The sequence below is a fragment of the Austrofundulus limnaeus genome, unplaced genomic scaffold (assembly GCF_001266775.1).
Source record: "Austrofundulus limnaeus strain Quisiro unplaced genomic scaffold, Austrofundulus_limnaeus-1.0 Scaffold155, whole genome shotgun sequence".
NCBI lineage: Eukaryota > Metazoa > Chordata > Actinopteri > Cyprinodontiformes > Rivulidae > Austrofundulus > Austrofundulus limnaeus.
In genome coordinates, this window is record NW_013952557.1 from 749,906 (window position 1) to 769,100 (window position 19,195).

The 19,195-nt window shown below is 39.4% G+C and overlaps 1 protein-coding gene across 1 annotated transcript in view; it reads left to right on the forward strand.

The window, feature by feature from the left end:
• LOC106523397 (1-phosphatidylinositol 4,5-bisphosphate phosphodiesterase zeta-1) overlaps window positions 1–19,182 on the forward strand; it is a 28,409-nt gene extending 9,227 nt beyond the window's left edge. Inside the window, exons 3-10 of the mRNA XM_014016793.1 lie at window positions 87–231; window positions 508–660; window positions 5,569–5,728; window positions 8,136–8,252; window positions 11,909–12,081; window positions 14,296–14,422; window positions 16,701–16,850; window positions 18,374–19,182. Of these exons, the coding sequence (XP_013872247.1) occupies window positions 87–231; window positions 508–660; window positions 5,569–5,728; window positions 8,136–8,252; window positions 11,909–12,081; window positions 14,296–14,422; window positions 16,701–16,850; window positions 18,374–18,456 (1,108 nt within the window). The 3' untranslated portion in view covers window positions 18,457–19,182. The remainder of the gene's footprint in view (window positions 1–86; window positions 232–507; window positions 661–5,568; window positions 5,729–8,135; window positions 8,253–11,908; window positions 12,082–14,295; window positions 14,423–16,700; window positions 16,851–18,373) is intronic.
• Window positions 19,183–19,195: the final 13 nt, after the last annotated feature.

Sequence of the window (19,195 nt, forward strand, 5' to 3'; positions counted from 1 at the left end):
CCCCTCCTCCCCTCCCGCTGTGCAGGATGGCTGGTGTGTGTGTGTGTGTGTGTGTGTGTGTGTGTGTGTGTGTGTGTGTGAGCCAGCGCTTTGAGGAAAGGCTGCCGCTGCCTGGAGATTGACTGCTGGGATGGTCCAGATATGGAGCCTGTAGTTTACCATGGCTACACCCTCACCACCAAGATACTTTTTAAGGATGTCATTGCCACTGTGGCTCAACACGCTTTTGAGGTTGGTCCGATGTTCTGTGTTTTCCCACACAAGCAGTGCCTCAGGTAAAACACACTCCTGCCTCTTTAAGGATCTCTCAATTCCCCACTGAAATGCAAATGCTCCAATTAGTAACCTCTGATTAAAAAAAAAACTCCTGCAAACTGTCTTTGATTTTGCAGACATTTTACTGAGATGTGTGGGAAATCTTTAAACCTTTACCAAAAGATTTGCATCTAAGCAGATAATTGTTGAAAATGGAGACTTTTTTTCCCTAATGGGATTAGTTTGTTACAGGTGTCTTCTTACCCAGTGATCCTGTCTTTGGAGAACCACTGCAACAAGGAGCAGCAGGAGGTCATGGCTCAGTACCTTGTCTCTATCCTGGGGGACTTGCTGTTGACCTCTCCCTTGGATCATGCAACCAGTGGAGACCTTCCAAGCCCAAACGTAGGATTCAAAAGACGAGAGTTTGGCTATATTTGTAAATGAGCAGAAAAATCAGTTTGTGGAGGTAACATAAATGGTTGTCAGTAGAGTCAAACGGGATGAAAAAACAAACTATTTTAGTCGTCACCGAAGGCCTCATTAGTGTCATCCTGAGGCTTCCTGTTCTTCCCGCCCTCACTAGCACACAGGGATAAATGGATGTTTGAAAGCCTTAAAAAAAAACAACTAAAGATCTAATGTGATGTTGCTAATTGTGAGATGTGCCCATCACTTTCACCACATTGCAATGCTCAAGCTAATCATTTAGAAACCCAGTCTCTGGAAAAAAGATGTACAAACTCATGATTAGGCAAATCTGACAAGGAGTGAGCAGGATTTTTACTTCCCTGTATTTGACTGTGAACTGAATCTCTTTGTACTTCTGAATTTGACAGCTTTTGAATTTTCCGGTGCATAATCTCCATAACAGTTTTTCATCTTGACTTGAGAAACAATGGGGACTTACTGTATATAGTAGACTCAGCTTTAAGCGTTCAGTTTTACTATTAACACCTGCTGGGTGGAAGCAAAATCCCTTTTTGTAGCTGAAATTGATGGACTCTATACAGAAATTTTTGAAATCGGATTGTGTTCAAAATTACTTGTACAATTGTTTAAGCTGTCAGCCAAATCAAAAAAGCTAAAAAAAAAAAAAATACATAAAAGCAGTGTTAATGTGATGTAAAAAAAATCTATCATATTTTTTGCCATTTTATTTTAACTTTATATACAGATTGAAGCAAAACAGTTAAAACCAACACATGAAATCCAAAATTACTGCTCTTCTATCTGAAATAGCTGTGTAATTATGTGTAACATGAAAAAAAATGAAAATGCGTTATCATTTTTTAAATAATTTTGTAGCCCGAAGCATGCTGTTTATGGTGTGTTATCTGAAATTACTTTACATTTTAGGTCTGCACAATGTTCTTGTTGCATGGTTCACCACAGAACTGCCTCCAGCTCATGAGTTTTCCTTGCCAAAAAGGATAGTTTGCTTTTTTAATGCGGGGTTATGTGGAAAGAGTATGAATTGTCAATATCTTACTTGTTGTAGATAGCTCTTTGAATGAAATTATTTAGGAGAAATAAATGTTGGATGAGCTAGTCTGAACGAGGCCAAGAACAAAGTAGATTCCTGCCACGTGAAAACAACTGTAATCTCAATCTGTGGTAGAAACATGATTGTCATCGACTTTTACTTTGATGTTTACAAGTATTAAATAGTTTCTGTCAGACTAAAGGTTTAGTGTGAAACTGATGACATTATGTCAAAAAATAGCATTTGCATCAAAGCTGCAGTAGGTAACTTTTAAAACTGTCACTATGTCCGGACAGTAGAACAATTTAATTGAATAGCCCTGCTGTAAGATGTACATTTTTAGGCTAAGTCCATGGTTTCCTCAGAACTCCCTACTGCAGCTTTAGCCAAAGTGTTTTTTCCCCTAAGGTATTGGCTCCACATGAACTAGTCTAGTGGTTTCCAAGGTTGGGGTCTGGCCCCCTCTGTGGGTCATGACACAGCAAGGGTCCCCAGATGATTTCCAGACATCAATTTAAATGCAAATAAATTGCTAACGAAATATTATTATACTATTATTATAATATTATTATATAAACACTGACAACAGTCAAAATGACACCATCAACTTTCATCTTCAAGCTCATGATCCTGTCAGACTCTCTATTCACATCTAGAACACTTTTCACAAACTGTTTCTTTATTACCCCTACTCAACACCATGATAGAACAGTTTGAATCCACCTCCAATGTTCCTGGCCTTGCTTCCTTTCCATCTGGTCTCCTGCACAAACAAAATATCTACCTTCCTTCTCTCCATCATGTCTGCCAGCTCTCTGCCTTTACCAGTCACTGGGCCTCATGCAAGAACCGTTCGTACGATTTGTTCTTAAGTTGTGCGTACGAGTGATTTAGGAGAATTTGTGGCATTCACCAATGTTTTTGTGTTCTAAGATTTTTTTCAGATACGAACAAAATTCACGAGTGGTCCAGACCTGTCGTATATTTTACCAGCAGTCAGTCTGCATTATCTAGATGGAATTTTCTCACCAATAACTCCATATTTCATTAGTTTGAAGATATTTTGAGTTGAAAATAAATTACACTCCATAATTATGTTAACAATAGGTTATTCTGTTTGAACTGGAATTAGATTTTAACAACATAAATTGGTTAGATTAAATTAAATTGGCTTTAAATGCTGTTGTATAACACTACAATATTAATATGAAGATCTCATACTAAAAACCAACTTAAATTATGCATTAATTGAAGTTTGGAGACATTTTAAAATGTGTCTTTTCAGAAACGCATCTGTCACTTGTGACGACCGGGAGAGGGGACACGGCCAGGCGGGGGGTGGTGGTGGGGGGGCCGGGGGGGGGTGTGTGCACGACCGCTCTTCCTCTGAATAAATGAAAACTATGTAACGCAATTTTTTACACTGATAATAAAAATATTTGACCAAAGAAAAACCGGAGCAGGACTACAGAGAGAGAGATGAATATGATTTAGATTGTTATTTCTGTGACTGTAACGACCCACAGGACAGGAGACACAACATTAACAGCAGTCATCATTTCATTCCTTGGCTTTAAAGCAGATCCTTTAATTCCAGCTGACGCTGCTAAAAATTACTTTTTTTTGTGGATCTCTGACAGCAGGACTTCAATCTCCGAACTCGTAAAGTTCTTCTTTTTTACTTTGCGATGCCATTCATGAATGGACACTTCCTGGTATGTGGGGCAGGAAACATATATCTTTATATGGTGTTTTTGGGGTGGTAATTATGCCAATTACCTCTCTGCGTTCACGAGCAGCTGGATGCAAACAGGTGGAATTTACGCAGCTCATTTACACACTTTTCCTGAAGATAGAAGAGTTTGTTGAATCTGACGTGACATGTTCGTATGAACCCTTCATACGAACAAAAGTAAGAGAAATTTAGGATAAGAATAAGAAAATGTTCTCTCATGAGGCCCAGTGTTCCTACATTCAGAGTAACTACTCTAACCTCCACACTCCTGCCTTCCTCCTCTCCTCCTCGATGGTCTTCGACCAACTGTAGTCCAATTTCGACTGGCACCCTGCTGGTCAGCACCGGTGGCGGTCATTGTTAACCCGGGCCTCGACTGCTCCAGTGTGGCAGTCAAATTTGTGATCCGCATGTTTGTTTTGGCACAAATATTACGCCAGATGCCCTTCCTGATGCAACCCTCACCATTTATCCGGGCTTGGGASCGGCACCAGAAGCACACAAAAGTACACCCCCAGTGGCTGGTTCATTTATTCACTATATAATGTCTATCTTGGGTGAGCTGTTTTGTAGTGATGTTTAAAGACTTATCTATTATTTTTCTTTTACTCTATAGTGTCCTAGAAACTCATCCATTGGTTCAGTAAAAGTTGTTTAAAGAAGGTTTGCTCTCAATCTGTGGAAACAGCCAAGCATTGCAACCTGCTCTGGTACAGCAGGCTAATGTTGGCTAATTGTAACATCTGCAGCTAATTATTGTTGTTTCAGACTCACTGAAAATGACTGTAAACATCTAGATATCTGAAATGTAATGTCTCCTGTCTTTTCCTCTTTGTGTCACTGGACTTGATTTTTTTAATGAAATGTAAACTGATTCTGATGTTAAAACATTTAAGTCCAAATACATGTTAAAAAATTGTGAATCACACCAAGTTACATTTTAACCATCACCATGTAATTTGCTTTTGTTAGATGCTCACAAACTCTAAAAAACATTGTTTTGTACAGAAATATTTTTCTAGGTTCAGTGATAAATTAAAATTCTAGTATATCAAAAGCTGTTAAACAGCAACGTCTGCAGTCTGTGCTTGTGTAAATAGAAACATAAAAAAGTGTAACATATATATGTAAATAGACACTATGATGTTGATTAGAATTTCTCAGTTAAAACCAGCAAATATATGTAGATCATCACTTCTGATTCAGACGTGTATTTAAAAAGTGTCTTAGTGTTGTTTGTGCGATGTCTGACTGGGAGTACTCAGTGCATAATCAGGAAGTCGTGTATGAAATGCAGACACACTGTGCTGACCAGGGATGTAGTAAGTGAGTGAACATTTTACGTTCCAGCTATTTCTCAAAACTGAGAACTATCCACAACAGGTAAGATATTCATTGTTAAAAACCTTTCCACAGAACCCCACTTAAATAGCTCTGACTCATAGATTTAAGCCTTTCTACTCATTTACAAAGAGAATCCTACAGCAGCAAGTTCATGCGGTGAAGTGGGACTCTTTTTTGTCGTTCTTCCTTTTAACTGCTAAAAATGTGCACAGGCATAAATGCAATTTATTTGTGACAAATCAACACCAGAGTGACCTGTGCGAAAGCAGTGCTGTGTTGTAGCATGTGCAGTATTTCCACTAAGGGTTTGTAAAAGTGCAACGTGAAAGTAAAGGAATAATCCCGCTGCTTATGTGTAATGTGCTTGAATTCATCCTGTTTGTGTGCAAATGTCAGGACCTGAAGTATAAGATCCTTATCAAGAACAAAAAGCTAAAGCCTCAGATTAAGACAGAGGACGCAGCTGAGGCAGAGGAAAGTGCAGATGAGGGTGAGGATGATGAGGATAATGATGATGAGGAGGAGGACGAGGAGGATGAGGATGATGAGGATCGTCAGACCAAAGCTAAGTTTTGGTCTCCCAGAAAGGCAGGGTCAAAAAAGAAAGTAAGTCAGGGTCAGATTAACACAGCTTTACTGTAGATTATTCACATCAGGTTTAGACAAATGAGGACAAAATGATTAAAAGAAATGTGTGTTTTCCTTTGAATTTGACTACTATTTTTGTTGTGTCTTCTAAACAAAATAGAAGAAGAAGAAGAAGGTGGTGGCTCAGGCTTTATCCGACCTGGTGATATACACAGAGTCTGTCAAGTTCATCAGCTTCAGTCACTCCAAGGTCAATCAAAACGGCTACGCGAACACATCCGTTGCAGAAGAGAAGGCTCGCAAGCTGGTGAAAGCCTCAGGTACAGAGCTAATAAATCACAGAAAAGATGATTTATTGTCTTGCGATGCTAAATGTCCAACGTCTCATTGATGAGCCTGATATATGCAGCACTGTAAACTTGAGGCGTATGGAGCATAGAGCGGTGTTTTGTCAGGGGACACGGCAGCACAGATCTGAAACGTGTGCTGCGCCCTCACAGCTCAGGAGGTGAAAAGAGCTCACACAGGTTCAAATAAAGAAATAATACCAGAGAAAAAGAGTGGTGTTAAGAAATTTTCCCCCGCTGAGAAGGACTGACATGTTTCAGTCACACAGTTAAATATCTTTTAAGATGGCTGACTTGCTTGAAAGCAGAATAAATGGAATCTGTGTTAGAGCAGCGGGAAATCTTATAATTCAATACCACCCTGCAGGAAACCTTTTCATACAAAACTATTATTAATAAGAGATTAAAATGTTCATGTTGTCTTTTTGTCCTCGGAACACTGATAAGTACTCAGGCAAGCAAAGCTAATTCATGTCACGGTAAACTATAATAATGATTAACTTCTTCATTTTACAGTGGCTTGCAACAGTTTTCACCCGTTTGGTAATTGTTCTGTTTTGTTGCCTTACAAGGTTTAATTTATTTTTTAATTTGATTACGAGTAATAATTCTGCAAAGACACACTTAACAACTCTGACATTAGGTGAGGAAAACAACTACCAAATTATAAATATAAACTGTACAGCTGAACAGGTGTGTGTGCATTAGTAATTTTGCTGCTTTGTTTTTACATGAGGTGCTACATGGTGCCGAGGATATTTCATAATAAATGTTAGAGTGAGGTAGACTTCTGTTCCAGTTGAATTATATTGTCTATTTTAATTGGACAACCTGGTTTCTAAAGATAAAATGTAAGACTAAAGGCAAATTTGAATGTGCAAATTGGCAGTAAGATTTAGAAAATTAAAAAGGGGTAAAATCTTGCCTAGAGCAACAAATTGGCTAGGTCCAGCCCTGTCTTCTGCATGTTTGGGAAACAAAAATTCAAAAGATCTGCCACACTGATTTCTCGAAGGAATGTTTTTATCTTTTTTGTTGTTGTTGTAGAACTACTCCTCCAAGAAGCCCAGCTCCATGCAGTGAGTAGCTCAGACTGATCCCCTCCTCTCTGCAGAGGAGCTGCACAGCTCCATGAGGGTTACCTTTGTTCTCTTGGTTGCTTCTCTGATTAATTCCTTCATTGTCCAGTTGGTCAGTTTTGGTGGACAATCTTCTCTGGGCAATTTCGCTATCGTATCATAAACTTTCCATTCGTTAACAATAGATTTAATGGTTCTTTATGGGATGTTTGCAATTACTCTTATCTGTTTTTCTGCACAACTTTGTGAACTATGTGGTGATTTCTTCGGTCTTAATGAGATCTGTTTGTTGATTGTTGCCTTTAGAGGTGTCGATTGTTGAATATGCTGAGATCATTGGACATTTAGGGTGTATTCACATCTGACACATTTGGTCCACTTTAAACGGACCAGACGTTTCCCCGTTGGTCCACACGTTTTACGCTGGTGTGAATACACTCAAGCAAATCCTGGTGCGGATCAAACAACCGGACCAAGACCCGTTTTTGTGTTCTAGGTCCGCTTCCAAACGAACTCTGGTGCGGTTCACTTCTGGTGTGAATACAAACAGACCTCGAACTAAACCAAATATAGGAAATCTGCCTTTTTGGACTTCACAGGCCACTGTAGTGCAGCAGCCCTTCCGTGTTGCTAATGCTAACACTGCGCTACAAAAAAATGAGTTGTTGTGGGTTTTTGAATGTTTGGGAATTCAAAACAAAAGGGGATGAATACATGTGCAGACTCCACTTTTAACAAAGACCTAAAATTACTATTTAACCTAATTAATCTGATAAAGATGTTTTTTGTAAAATTATTACTTACAATGAATTAAAAATCCAATAAAATTCCAAACAAAAACAAAAGGAGGTGGGAGATATTTTGGTAACCCAAAAATCAATTTATTAAAATTAACTTTTTGAAGTAAGTTACAAATCAAATTTATACTGTCATAAAACATAAATGCAAATTTGAAAAAAAATATCTTAGTGGTCGTATTACTACAAAGAAACTTTAGTACTGTCACTGGATCACAACAAAAATCCGTGACTAAGTCAGGTCAAAATGTAGACATCAGTGAATGTTTGAATTAATAAACAAACATCAGAGGGAGAGTTTGATCTTTTGAAGAGGCTATTCTTCATAAAAAAAAACAACTAACAAAGAGATGACTCAGGCGACAGCAAATCAAGATTTTATTGGGACAAATGACACTCTTTTCCTGCACAGCAATAAATCACTTCCTCTTCCCCTCTAACAAAACTGTTTGTCTCAGAACGAAGCATTCTTTTCTTCACCTTGTCGTCCATCCTCTCTGTCAGGTGCAGAGTTTGTTCAGCACAACCAAAGGTTCCTCAGCAGGATTTATCCCGCTGGCTACAGAACATCCTCCTCCAACTACAACCCTCAGGAGTTTTGGAACGTCGGCTCGCAGCTCGGTGAGTCAGAGCAGCTCGATCACACTCAGGCCTGAGGTGGAAGAACTCACGGTCAAATGTGGCCTGGGGGTGACTCCCATTTGGCCCACGAAGAGCACTAAGTGACAATATTCTGCACACAGTAAATATTGTCTCATGTTGACTCTGAAGAAGGTTTTATGTGTCAACTGGGTTATTTTAGTGCTTTAGAAATAGCTAAATTTTTCGATATGTTAGTGCTTTAGAATTAGGGGACCTAAATATTTGAGTTAGTGCTTTAGGGTTAGTGAAACTAATATTTAGATTAGTACTGCCCACCACTGCGTATTTGGAGACAACTCTGTCTGTCTGTTAGCACAATATTTTATGAACCACCAGACAGTTTTTAATGAAACCTTCCAGAAATATTTATTGGATGTGCGTCTATAACTGATTCACTTCTCCTAATTCACTTTCTGTGTTTTTGAAAACACAAAATGGCTAAAATTCAAACAAATTTACTGATTTTAAAGTAAAATTAGGTGTGATTGGTGCTAAGACATCACAACACATGCTCCAGTTATTGAGCAAGATCTGTTCTCACTTACATTTTGGAGTCAACCTTGATGATCCGTTAGCATAATATCTCATATTAGTCTTATATAATGCCTTTCGAGGCCCTCAAAGATGCTTTACAATTTCATTCATCATTCATTCACACACTGATGGTGGTAAGCTACAGTGTAGCCACAGCTGCCCTGGGGCACACTGACAGAGGCGGGGCTGCCATGCTGCACCACCGGACCCTCTGACCACCATCAGCAGGTAAGGCAGGTGAAGTGTCTTGCTCAAGGACACAAACGTTGATACAGCTGGAATGAGGCATTAAAGCCCTAACCACTCTTCCACAGCCGCCTGGCACTCATGAATTACTGGATAGATTTTAATGAAAGTTTCAGAAAGCAATCATTAGATTTATTTCTACAACTGAATACATTTTGGTGTGAATACTGAAGTGAATTTTGTGACTAATTAACTGAATTTAAAACACAATGTCATCAAACTGCAGCCATATGCTTTAAACAGAGAACGAGAGTAAAGCTTAGGTTATAGTAGACGCGACGCACAGGGCGCGAGGGGGTTTGTGTCAAAAGTGACGCAATCGCGGCATCCCCGCCCCCACGTGTTGGCCCCGCGTTGTGTCCTGGCGGGTGGTCATGCACCTCCGAAATTTTGAAACTCTGCAAAGGCTGCACGCCACTCGTCGCGAAAGTGCTCTCGCTGAACAGATCCAAATGTACCGGTATGATCCCTCCATGAGAGATCATAAAGACAACCAGATGGCACAAAACTCATGTAAGGAAATAGCAATGGCTTTAAAGAAAGACGAGTTAATATGCCGGATGACATGGAAAAATATTTGGGACTGGTTTGTGATCCTGGAGGAAACAAACCAGTGTTGCTCTCTCAGTTCGTGAAGCACAGAGAAACAGATAATATGAAAAAACAGGTAAATGTGGTTACTTTGTTATGTGTGACGTCAAGCATTTCTTCCTCTACACTCTTCCCGACTACTTTTCCGCTGGTTTAGCACCGTACTGCCATCTGTCGGTGACGGAAGAACAGCGATAACATGAACGTCAACTATGTTTTCACACAGCACGCGGCTCAGGAGCGCGTGTACTCCACGGAGCTTGTGCAACAACCCAAAGCGTGACCATAAGCCAGCCTTAAGTCTCTTTCAGTGTGTCCCACTCTGTATCATCAACAAAGCTTGTTTTTCATTCTAATATCTGATGGGAAAGGTACCACCCCCAGGTTTGTGACCAGGCAGTTATATACATGTGACTTTATCACTTTTTTAGAGTAGCCCGGGACAGATGCTGTGTTGCTGCTGAGAAGTTTGTTATTGTCATGATTCTGATCAGATCCAAGGCCACAAACTCACAGGCCCTGGCTGGAGCAGACTGAAATGGAGGCTTTTAATAAAGATTTTTAGAAGAGAATCGATTTTGTTTTCTGCAACCTTATACCGACTTCCAATTATTGATCACGTTTTTCTACAATTCAACATGGCCGCATCCTATTGAAGTTCTTTTTTATACAGCAGGGTTTGGAAATTCACCACGGACCGAAGAATTTGTTTTTATATGTATGACTGGCAGCTGATGAAATTTATGCTGCAATAGTAAATAAAATGCAACTACAAATACTCATACTAGAGCTAAACTCAAATTATGTTTTTAATTTATTGGTCACGCAAACATACATCATCCGTAGAGCAGAACTTCTCTTTTCACAGTCTACACTAGTGGCCTACGGCCCACACTGGGCCCAAGTGGGCTGCGGTATACATGGGCGAGACACAGTTCATGATATAACATGAGATTATATAACAATATTTTCAAGGTTTAATCAAAACGTCTATAATTTTTCATCTTAGATTTAAAACTGTGTGAAAAACAGCAGGTTAAACTCACTCTTTTCAAAGAATGCTGGGCCTTTATTTGTTTGAATAATTTAGCACACGCTGAGTTTTTTTCCACACTTTGTTACGTTTGCTCAGTCAATTCGTAACTTTAAACAGAATACTACGGAAAAGGTTACTTTTGATTCCTGTGTCAGCAAGTCACCGAGACTCAAAAAGTCTTTGACTCGTGCTGAACAATTGCTGGCAATCCATTACAAGCTGGCGTGGTGGAGAGAAGTGCAGCGCAGAAGTTTTCAAACTTCAAAGGAACTGACCCCAGAAAAATGTCTAGCTTTCATTCAGAATCCCAGCTTGAACATGTCGTCTGTGATTTCCCTGCAGCAGCTTCTCTCCTGACCTCCCGTCACACAATTTCTGGATTGATTTCCACCCATGTAAATATATTTCTTTCTTTCGTTCCTTTTTAAGCACAGCTGCGTCATTCTTTCTCCCTCCAAAGTTTTAAGTGACTCTGGCTTGATTCTTTCATTTCTTTAGACTCCAACTATGCTAACAAATCTCTGCTTTTCAATCTGACTACAAAAAAAGAGAACATCTTAACTCAAATACGTGACTGCAGCCAATCAGTATGAATGACACCCCCCTCGATTCACACCGTCTCGGCCCGTGCTCCTGTCGCTCTGTCTTGTCTTTACACATCCATTTCATGTGTCTCCATCATTCAGCGAGATTGCTGCTGTTTGTGAAAGGGAGCCCTGCTGAGCTGCCTGTGTGCGTGCTGTGGAGGCAGCTCTGCAGCTGAAGAGCTCTGCTTTCCCCCCCCAACTGTTGGAGACAGCAGAACAAAGCAGCGGCTTAGACGGATCAATTGCAGTCAGATTAGCCGAACTTCACACAGTGCAGCGGCGCGATATCCTAATCGAGACAAACATTCTGAAAGGAAGTACATCTGCCTCTCTTTTTGTCTTGACAGTTTGCTTGAACGTGCTACAACGTGTGGTCAGTGATGCAGTGGATGGGCTAAAAGGCAGATTAGCGCGGCAGAAATCCCCACCGCACAGGCCGCTGAATGCGCGTGTGATGCAACGTTTGCTGCACAAACATTTCAAGTTGTTTTTGTAATTTATCTCTCTTCTGCAAAAAATGAGAATGAGCTTACGGAATTTTCTTTTTTAAAACAAGCTTTAGGCACTTTTAGCTCTTTCATCTTGATGCTTCGCGGCACCTCCTTTTCATTGTTTTGACACCAACCTGTATCGCTTTGCAGTGGCTCTCAATTTCCAATCTCTGGGCTTGCCCATGGACCTTAATGACGGCCGTTTCCAAGACAACGGGGGCTGTGGATACATCCTGAAGCCAGCTGTGCTCATGTCCAATGAGAGGGGCTTTGATCCCGGCTCCAGCCAACACCGCCCCAAACCCACTCACCTGCTGCTGAAGGTACAACACTGAACACTAAATGATCTACACCCTGCACACGTTGGGGATTTATGAATTAAGGTGTAACGTTACAGGCCTATCTGTGCACGTGTGTGTGTGTGTGTGTGTGTGTGTGTGTGTGTGTGTGTGTGTGTGTGTGTGTGNTGTGTGTGTGTGTGTGTGTGTGTGTGTGTGTGTGTGTGTGTGTGTGTGTGTGTGTGTGTGTGTTTGTTTTTTTGCCTCACAATCAGAGCACTGTGCAGCAGAGCTCATCTCACTCGTTGCCTCCAGATAGCTGCTCTCCTGCTGGATGCTGTGAACCACAAATGATGTAAACCTCCCGGAGAGTCTCTGTTTAATTAGATTATCTCCCTCAGAAATTAAAGGGAAAGAAGGAATATAGGTGATTTAATGTAATTAGTCCCACAGTCCAATTACTAAATCATCACACTCCATTATTTTCAGCATCTTAGAAGATAGTAATAGCGGCACTCTAATGTATATCTTGAAGGAGGCCTCATTGTACAAAGATGAAAGAAACATAAACGTGGATGTTTATCTGTCTGTTTATGATGCTTCCTTGTTTTGTGTGGCAATAAGAAACATTGGCTCCACTCTGGAGGACAATTACAGAAAACACATATATTTTCAGGTGTTTGGACCATTTAACATGACCATGTACTAATGAGATGTAGTGTGTATTTTATTATAATGACTTTATGTTTGTTTCTAATTTACAATGTTCTCCCCCTTGCAGTTCAAATAAATAAAATTAATGCCTTTTCTTATGTACTATAAACATAGTATAGTTCAGGGACTTGCGGGGCTTAAAGAGTCTTCTGAAACCTGAATCTTATTTTTTTAAATCACGGTTCATGTGAACTTTAATATCAAACCATCTGTTTCATATTACACTTCAAAATTCTGTTGTTGTAATGCAAATAACAGCAGCAGCAGCTGTGCGGCCTGGGGCACTTCTGGTACAAATACCCTGTAATGGTTTGTAAAGGTTTATAAAATGATGTGCCCGTGTCTGTGTGTTTGTTTGGTAGAGAAATAGCTCATGGACAACTGGTTGAATCTTTATATCACACTCAGAAAGTCAATGGATGCACATAAACAATGGATTAGTTTTAAGTGCTAACCCAGTTCAAGATGGCTGCCACATCCAACTGACCGTAGGAAACAGAAAAGTTGCTCAGCAAACATTACAGATATTTAGCTAAAATTTGGTGGCATCATACCTGAGGTTAATTTACAACACAAAACGACTAAAACACCAAAACTCGGGCATGAATCGCAGTGAGTGATATGCATTCCTTCAGGTTTCTTCAGAAAACGTACTTTCCGGGTCCGATGTGGGATCATTTGGGTAACGTTTACCTGTATCCTGACTGAGTTGTCATTTTTCAAAGCAAAATTAGACAACAACACTCCTACAAAAGGTTGTAAACAGCATGAAGCGTTGTTGTGAATACATGCTAAAGTGGGAATAGCGGAAACAGTAGGAAGTTTTTCAATAGACAGAGGCCATTTTCTAGTTTTTTAGATAGACTATGATGCAAAGTCAAGTTTATTTTTGGTACAAGTAAATACAGCATTTTCATAACAACTGAAGGCAACATAGTTACTTGATTGTGGTATAAAATTGAACTACATGCCTGAAAACACAGAATAGCCCCATTAATGCTTCCTTTTTCCCTGAATCTGTATTATTTATTATATCATGGCAAAGTCAGGCTCAGTGCTGAGTGTTGTATTAAAGGAATGGTTTGAATAATCTCTAAAAAATTTTAAATCAGAATCTGCAGTTTCCTGAGAAAATGCAGCAGTTTGTTTTTACTGTAAAAGCTCTGTCTCATCAATGCTCCAAACCACCATCTAAAACACATCCATGTGGTCACAACGTGACTGTGACCAAACGTAATACTGACTGTTTTACAGCGTGACTGTAGCAGATGAAAAAGAAGGGTAATTTTGGGCCGGACATTGTAAAGCTCCATCACTGCTAAGTGAGGTGTGTCATGATAAGTGCATGCAGGTTTGTCTTTGATCAGGGCCACTGAGCAGAAGGCTCAGTGTGAGAGGACTGCAGATAAGTTAGCTTCTACCCAGACTGTCGTAAAAACAACACTCTTCGTCTCCATCCTCTCCAGCTGTTGATCTACACTCAGTATACTTTTTATTGTTTACCCACGATAAAATGACCCCTTCTCCCTGCATTTCTCTCCACAGGTGATTAGTGGATCCAATCTCCCCCTCCCCAGGACTGGCAAAGCTCTTGACCCCTTTGTCAGAGTGGAGATTCATGGGCTGCCATCAGACTGCTGCAGGAGAAACACGCAAACAGTCAGAGGCAATTGTAAATACCGCAAAGTAAAGTACTTGTAGGGACATCTCCAGGCACAACATGACCGGCTCAGCTCTGTTTTGTCAGATTTACCTTTACTTTAGTCAGCTAAGTTGAAAGTAGCTGCAGTAAGCCAAACTAAGTCAACATCAGTGAGGCTGTTTAGGGTCAAAACAGTGCATTAAATCTGAACGTACACAAGGTGGCTCATAGTAACTGAGCTCCTTAGATCCATTCCTAATTATCATCCAAGCTGAAAGGTGCTTTAACTATACCATTAACAACTAGAATCTGTCAACTCTGTCTGTCTGTTAGCAAAATATCTTGTGAAAATCTGGATAGATTTTTATGAGATTCTCAGGAAGTAATTGCCTACTGAATGTATCAACACCTGATTAACTTTTGTAGTTAACCCATGGCAAGATGGCCGCCACTGCCAACTAAACTTAGTAAACACTAAAATGGCTATAATTCAGACATTTCTTAGATAATGAATTAAAAATGGGTTTGTGGAACTAAACATTCTGCACCAGCCATGGTGGCCCTCAAAGGGCCAGTCGTAATAAACTTTGACATTTTATGTTTAACATTGATTAAACACAAACATCGCGTTCCTCATCTCATTGCTACAGTTGAGCACCACCTGTCCATCTTACCAAGTTTTAAAATCTTAAATCCAGCCAAAAAGTCTTTTTGATCTTGTTTTGAGACTGATTTACTAAACAAAAACTGGTTGTGTAAGAATAATCATCTTGTTTTCAGAATGTGTAAGATTATTTGTCTTGTTAGTCTGAAAATTTGACTCAAATTAAGTCAAAAATTTCTGCCAATGGAGTAAGAAATTTGTACTTGGTAAGATTCTTGAAATAAGAAAAAATTGAGTCAAATCAAGTATTTCAAGAATCTTACCAAGTAAAATTTTCTTACTTCAGTGGCAGAAATCTTTGACTTAATTTGAGTCAAAATTTCAGGCTAACAAGACAAATAATCTTACACATTCTGAAAACAAGATTATTATTCTTGCACAATCAGTTCTTGTTTAGTAAATCAGTCTCAAAACAAGATCAAAAACACTTTTTGGCTGGATATAAGATTTTAAAACTTGGTTAGGTGGGCATTTTTTGCAGTGAACAAACAATAACTGAGCTGTTTGTGGTATTTTGGGCATAGAAACAGCATTTTAAGATGTTATATTATAATAACTAAAATGTACTACATGTACAACTGACAATGTTAAACAAATAATGCATAAATACTCTTAAAAGTAAAAATAAGAGAGTTTTCTTCACTGTTGAGTTTTAGTGAGTAGCTGCCATCTTGAATTCTGAACTCTCCCCTTTTCACACAAGAAATTTCCACCGGAGGCGTGTTCTAGTTAAAATGCACGACTTGTAAGTGGGAAATTCCTATGCCCCGGTACAACTGGCCTGCTGCAAAATTAACTAGTGAAACTGCGATGAAATAAAGAAACTGCTACTTTTGAACAATGTGCACCTCAACCTAGCAGGATGTCATCATTTCGCAGGTAAAGTAATCAACGTGCATTATGGGAAATGTAGTTTACAGTCAATGCTGGATTTAAAGCATCTCATTTTAAGACATTAATACATATTTGAAGCTCTTGCTTCAAACCTGTGGCATTAAGTGGGGAAATAACTCTGTCTCTGTGTTAGCAAAACATCTCATGAACTAAGGGACCAATTTTAATGAAACTTTCAGAAAATTAATAGCTGCAGTACAATTAAAACTGATTCAAGATGGCAAGCACAATTAAAAAAACCATAGCCAACACAAAAATATATGCATAATTAAGTCAGTTTACAAATCAAAACCTAAGAGTCACTGCCTATAAATTCACACCAAATGCTATTTTCAAGATTTTAACCAAAACTGCTGTAATCCTGTCATTTCCTATAAACTGATTTTAGTTTGAAACTTGCATGAAAGCTGGCAGGCTGTCTGCGTTTCTTCAAGGAATGTCTTTAAATATAATGTAGGCGACAACGTTTGAGGCTGTGTTTCTGGTTTGGAGCTGACCACATGTTCACTATATTTAAAGAAAACTCACAATATTCTCACATGCATAGAAACCTACTGAACCCTCAATCTGTTAACACCTTTAGTGGCTAAACAGGTTCCTGCAAAAGACGGAAAATATTTCACGTCTCTTTTTGTAGGTTTAGTTGAAATCTTTACAACTGGCACGCCTGCTTGTTGTTGAGTGATCTGTTGTAAAAAGATGTAAGGTAAACAAAAGGCAGAATAATAACGATGCGTTTCTCTGCTGCAGCTCTGAGTCCTCGCTGGGACACTCGCATGAACTTCAACCTCAGCGTCCCCGAGCTCTGCCTCGTCCGCTTCTGTGTGCGCGATCAGACCGGCCTCCTCAGCAGTGAGTTTGTGGGCCAGTACACGCTGCCCTTCACCAGCCTGAAGAAAGGTGAGCCACAAGGCAGGAAGGGCCAGTTTAGGTGTGTGGACAGATTATATCAGATCACTCTGTGCTCCATCATCGTCCCCCCACAACATTCATCATGTCAGCATTACTGAAGGTTTCTCTGTGCTCTGAGGAGGGCTACTTATGAAAAACGATCCCATTTGTCCAGATGCTGCTCATCTATTTAGCAGCAATATGATTGCATTTGACATATGCTTTCACATATTTAAATCATTCAGCACCACTGCAAAACAAATCTACCTCTGGGTGTAAATAAAGTTTCCAGTTGTGGTCTATTTAAAGTGTAACTGCAATGCTTTGGTCTGAATTCCTCCTTATTGTAACTCCACAATCCCATTTTCTGAGGCACGTCTTAAAGCAACTTGTTTTTCAAGGTTTGTGAAGCAGTGCTTCAGGCAAACAAAAACGACTTTCCCTCATTAGCTGCGTTTCTATTGCAAATGTGCGCAAAACTTTGTCGATATTCTGTTAATGTCGAAAAACACAGTTTTGCAACTGCGGTGTTTCCATTAAGTAAGAAATGCTATTAAAATCACGCGTGAATACATTTGTTCTCACGAGAAGTCATTACAAACATGGCAGCAATAGATGTAAACACATAGCATGTTGCTACCACGACACTAGTGCTCATCACCAGAGGAGACGTTGGCGTCTTTTATCGAGGCTTTCCAGTGACAATTCCCTACTTGGGAGCGGCTACGTATGCCATGTTTTTGGGAAATTGTAGTCGGTGAGTTTACTATTTTATACTACTTCTGTGATATTACTACTATTTCTACTTCCTGTTATCTTCTCCGTCATCGTCTTTTTTGCCAGTAGAAACAGCCGGTTGTTGATCACGTGACTCCCGTGATGCGAAAAAAGTGTTTCCATTGCAGTTTTGCAAAAAACACCAATTTCGATGCGGCCGAAATACCACCTCATCCTAGCGCAAAAACATTTTGTCGAAAAATGTAATTTTTTTTCAAAAATGATGTGTTTCCATTGAGCAAATTTATTTTTGAAATTCCAATTTGTGCGTTTTCATGGTCAATGGAAACGCAGCTAGTGATGTGGTTACACTTCCAAAAAAATAATCTAACCAGTCATTTTGACGAGGTTCTGATGCTGGGGGGGTTAATACACCCAACAACCAAACATTTTGACTTATCCACTTGTAACATGGGCATTGTTGAATTTAGACTACAAAAGCACTGAAATAAAAAAAGTGTAAAAAATGGTGCATTGTCAAAAGTAGTTACCCGAAAGTTTTGACCTTAGTAGGCAGTACTGTCTCAAATTCTGTGACTTAATAATTAAATAAATTACATTCATAAAAAGCATCATAGAAAATAAAGGAAACTGAAAACTTTGACACAAACAGAATATAAAGATATTTACGTAGCATGAATTCAACTTTTCTGCACTCCTAGAGACTCCAAGTAAACACCAAAATGGATTTAAGGGCTATAAAATGGATTTTGCCTGATATGTCCCCTTTAACATTTCCTTCTCTACACCTCCAGGCTACCGCTGGGTGCCCCTCCGGTCCCGAGACGGGTGCAGTCTGGATCCAGCTTCCCTCTTCGTCTATGTTTGGTATTCCTAAAAAAAACCCAACTCTTTATACCAGACTCTTTCTTTTACACAAACACCTTGCCAAAACATAAAGCAAGCGTGGCAGCAGCAGAAGTGTGAATAAATAAATCATAAAGCACCATTTCTCCAGATATAAATATCAATTTATTGTCAAAAAATAGAAATGTGTTTTTGGGAGCTACAAAAGAAAAGAGCAGAAACTTTCAGCAAGACTGAAACGACTGAAAATATCATCCTTGCTTGCATCTCTTAGTTGAGAAATCCCTAGGGTAACATATTAAAGTCAAATAATATGCTTTTAAAAAAAGCAGTTATTTGATAGAAGCTGGAATCTCAAAAGAGTTTAAACAATTACTTCAAAAATGCTGTTTATTTATCATAACCTTCAAAACAATAGATGGGATTTCAGTAAGACTCCATGAATACAATGATCAAACAGGAGCGAGCTGCCTTTGCTTCCTGTTCTATTTCCCTTAAAATAAAACATATCAGAGAAAAAAATACCTAAATAGCTTCCAAAGAGGTATACATTATTGAAGTGAATCCAGTGCAGAGAAGTCTATTTCTATCTTCGGTTTTCTCTAAATCCTTTAAATGAGGAAAAGAAAAGTACGGGTCAGCGGGCCTGTCAGGATGGCGATGGCATTAAGATAACATGAAGACCTGCCTCAGTCCAGAAACAGTCAGAGTGTGTGTGTGTGTGTGTGTGTGTGTGTGTGTGTGTGTGTGTGTGTGTGTGTGTGTGTGTG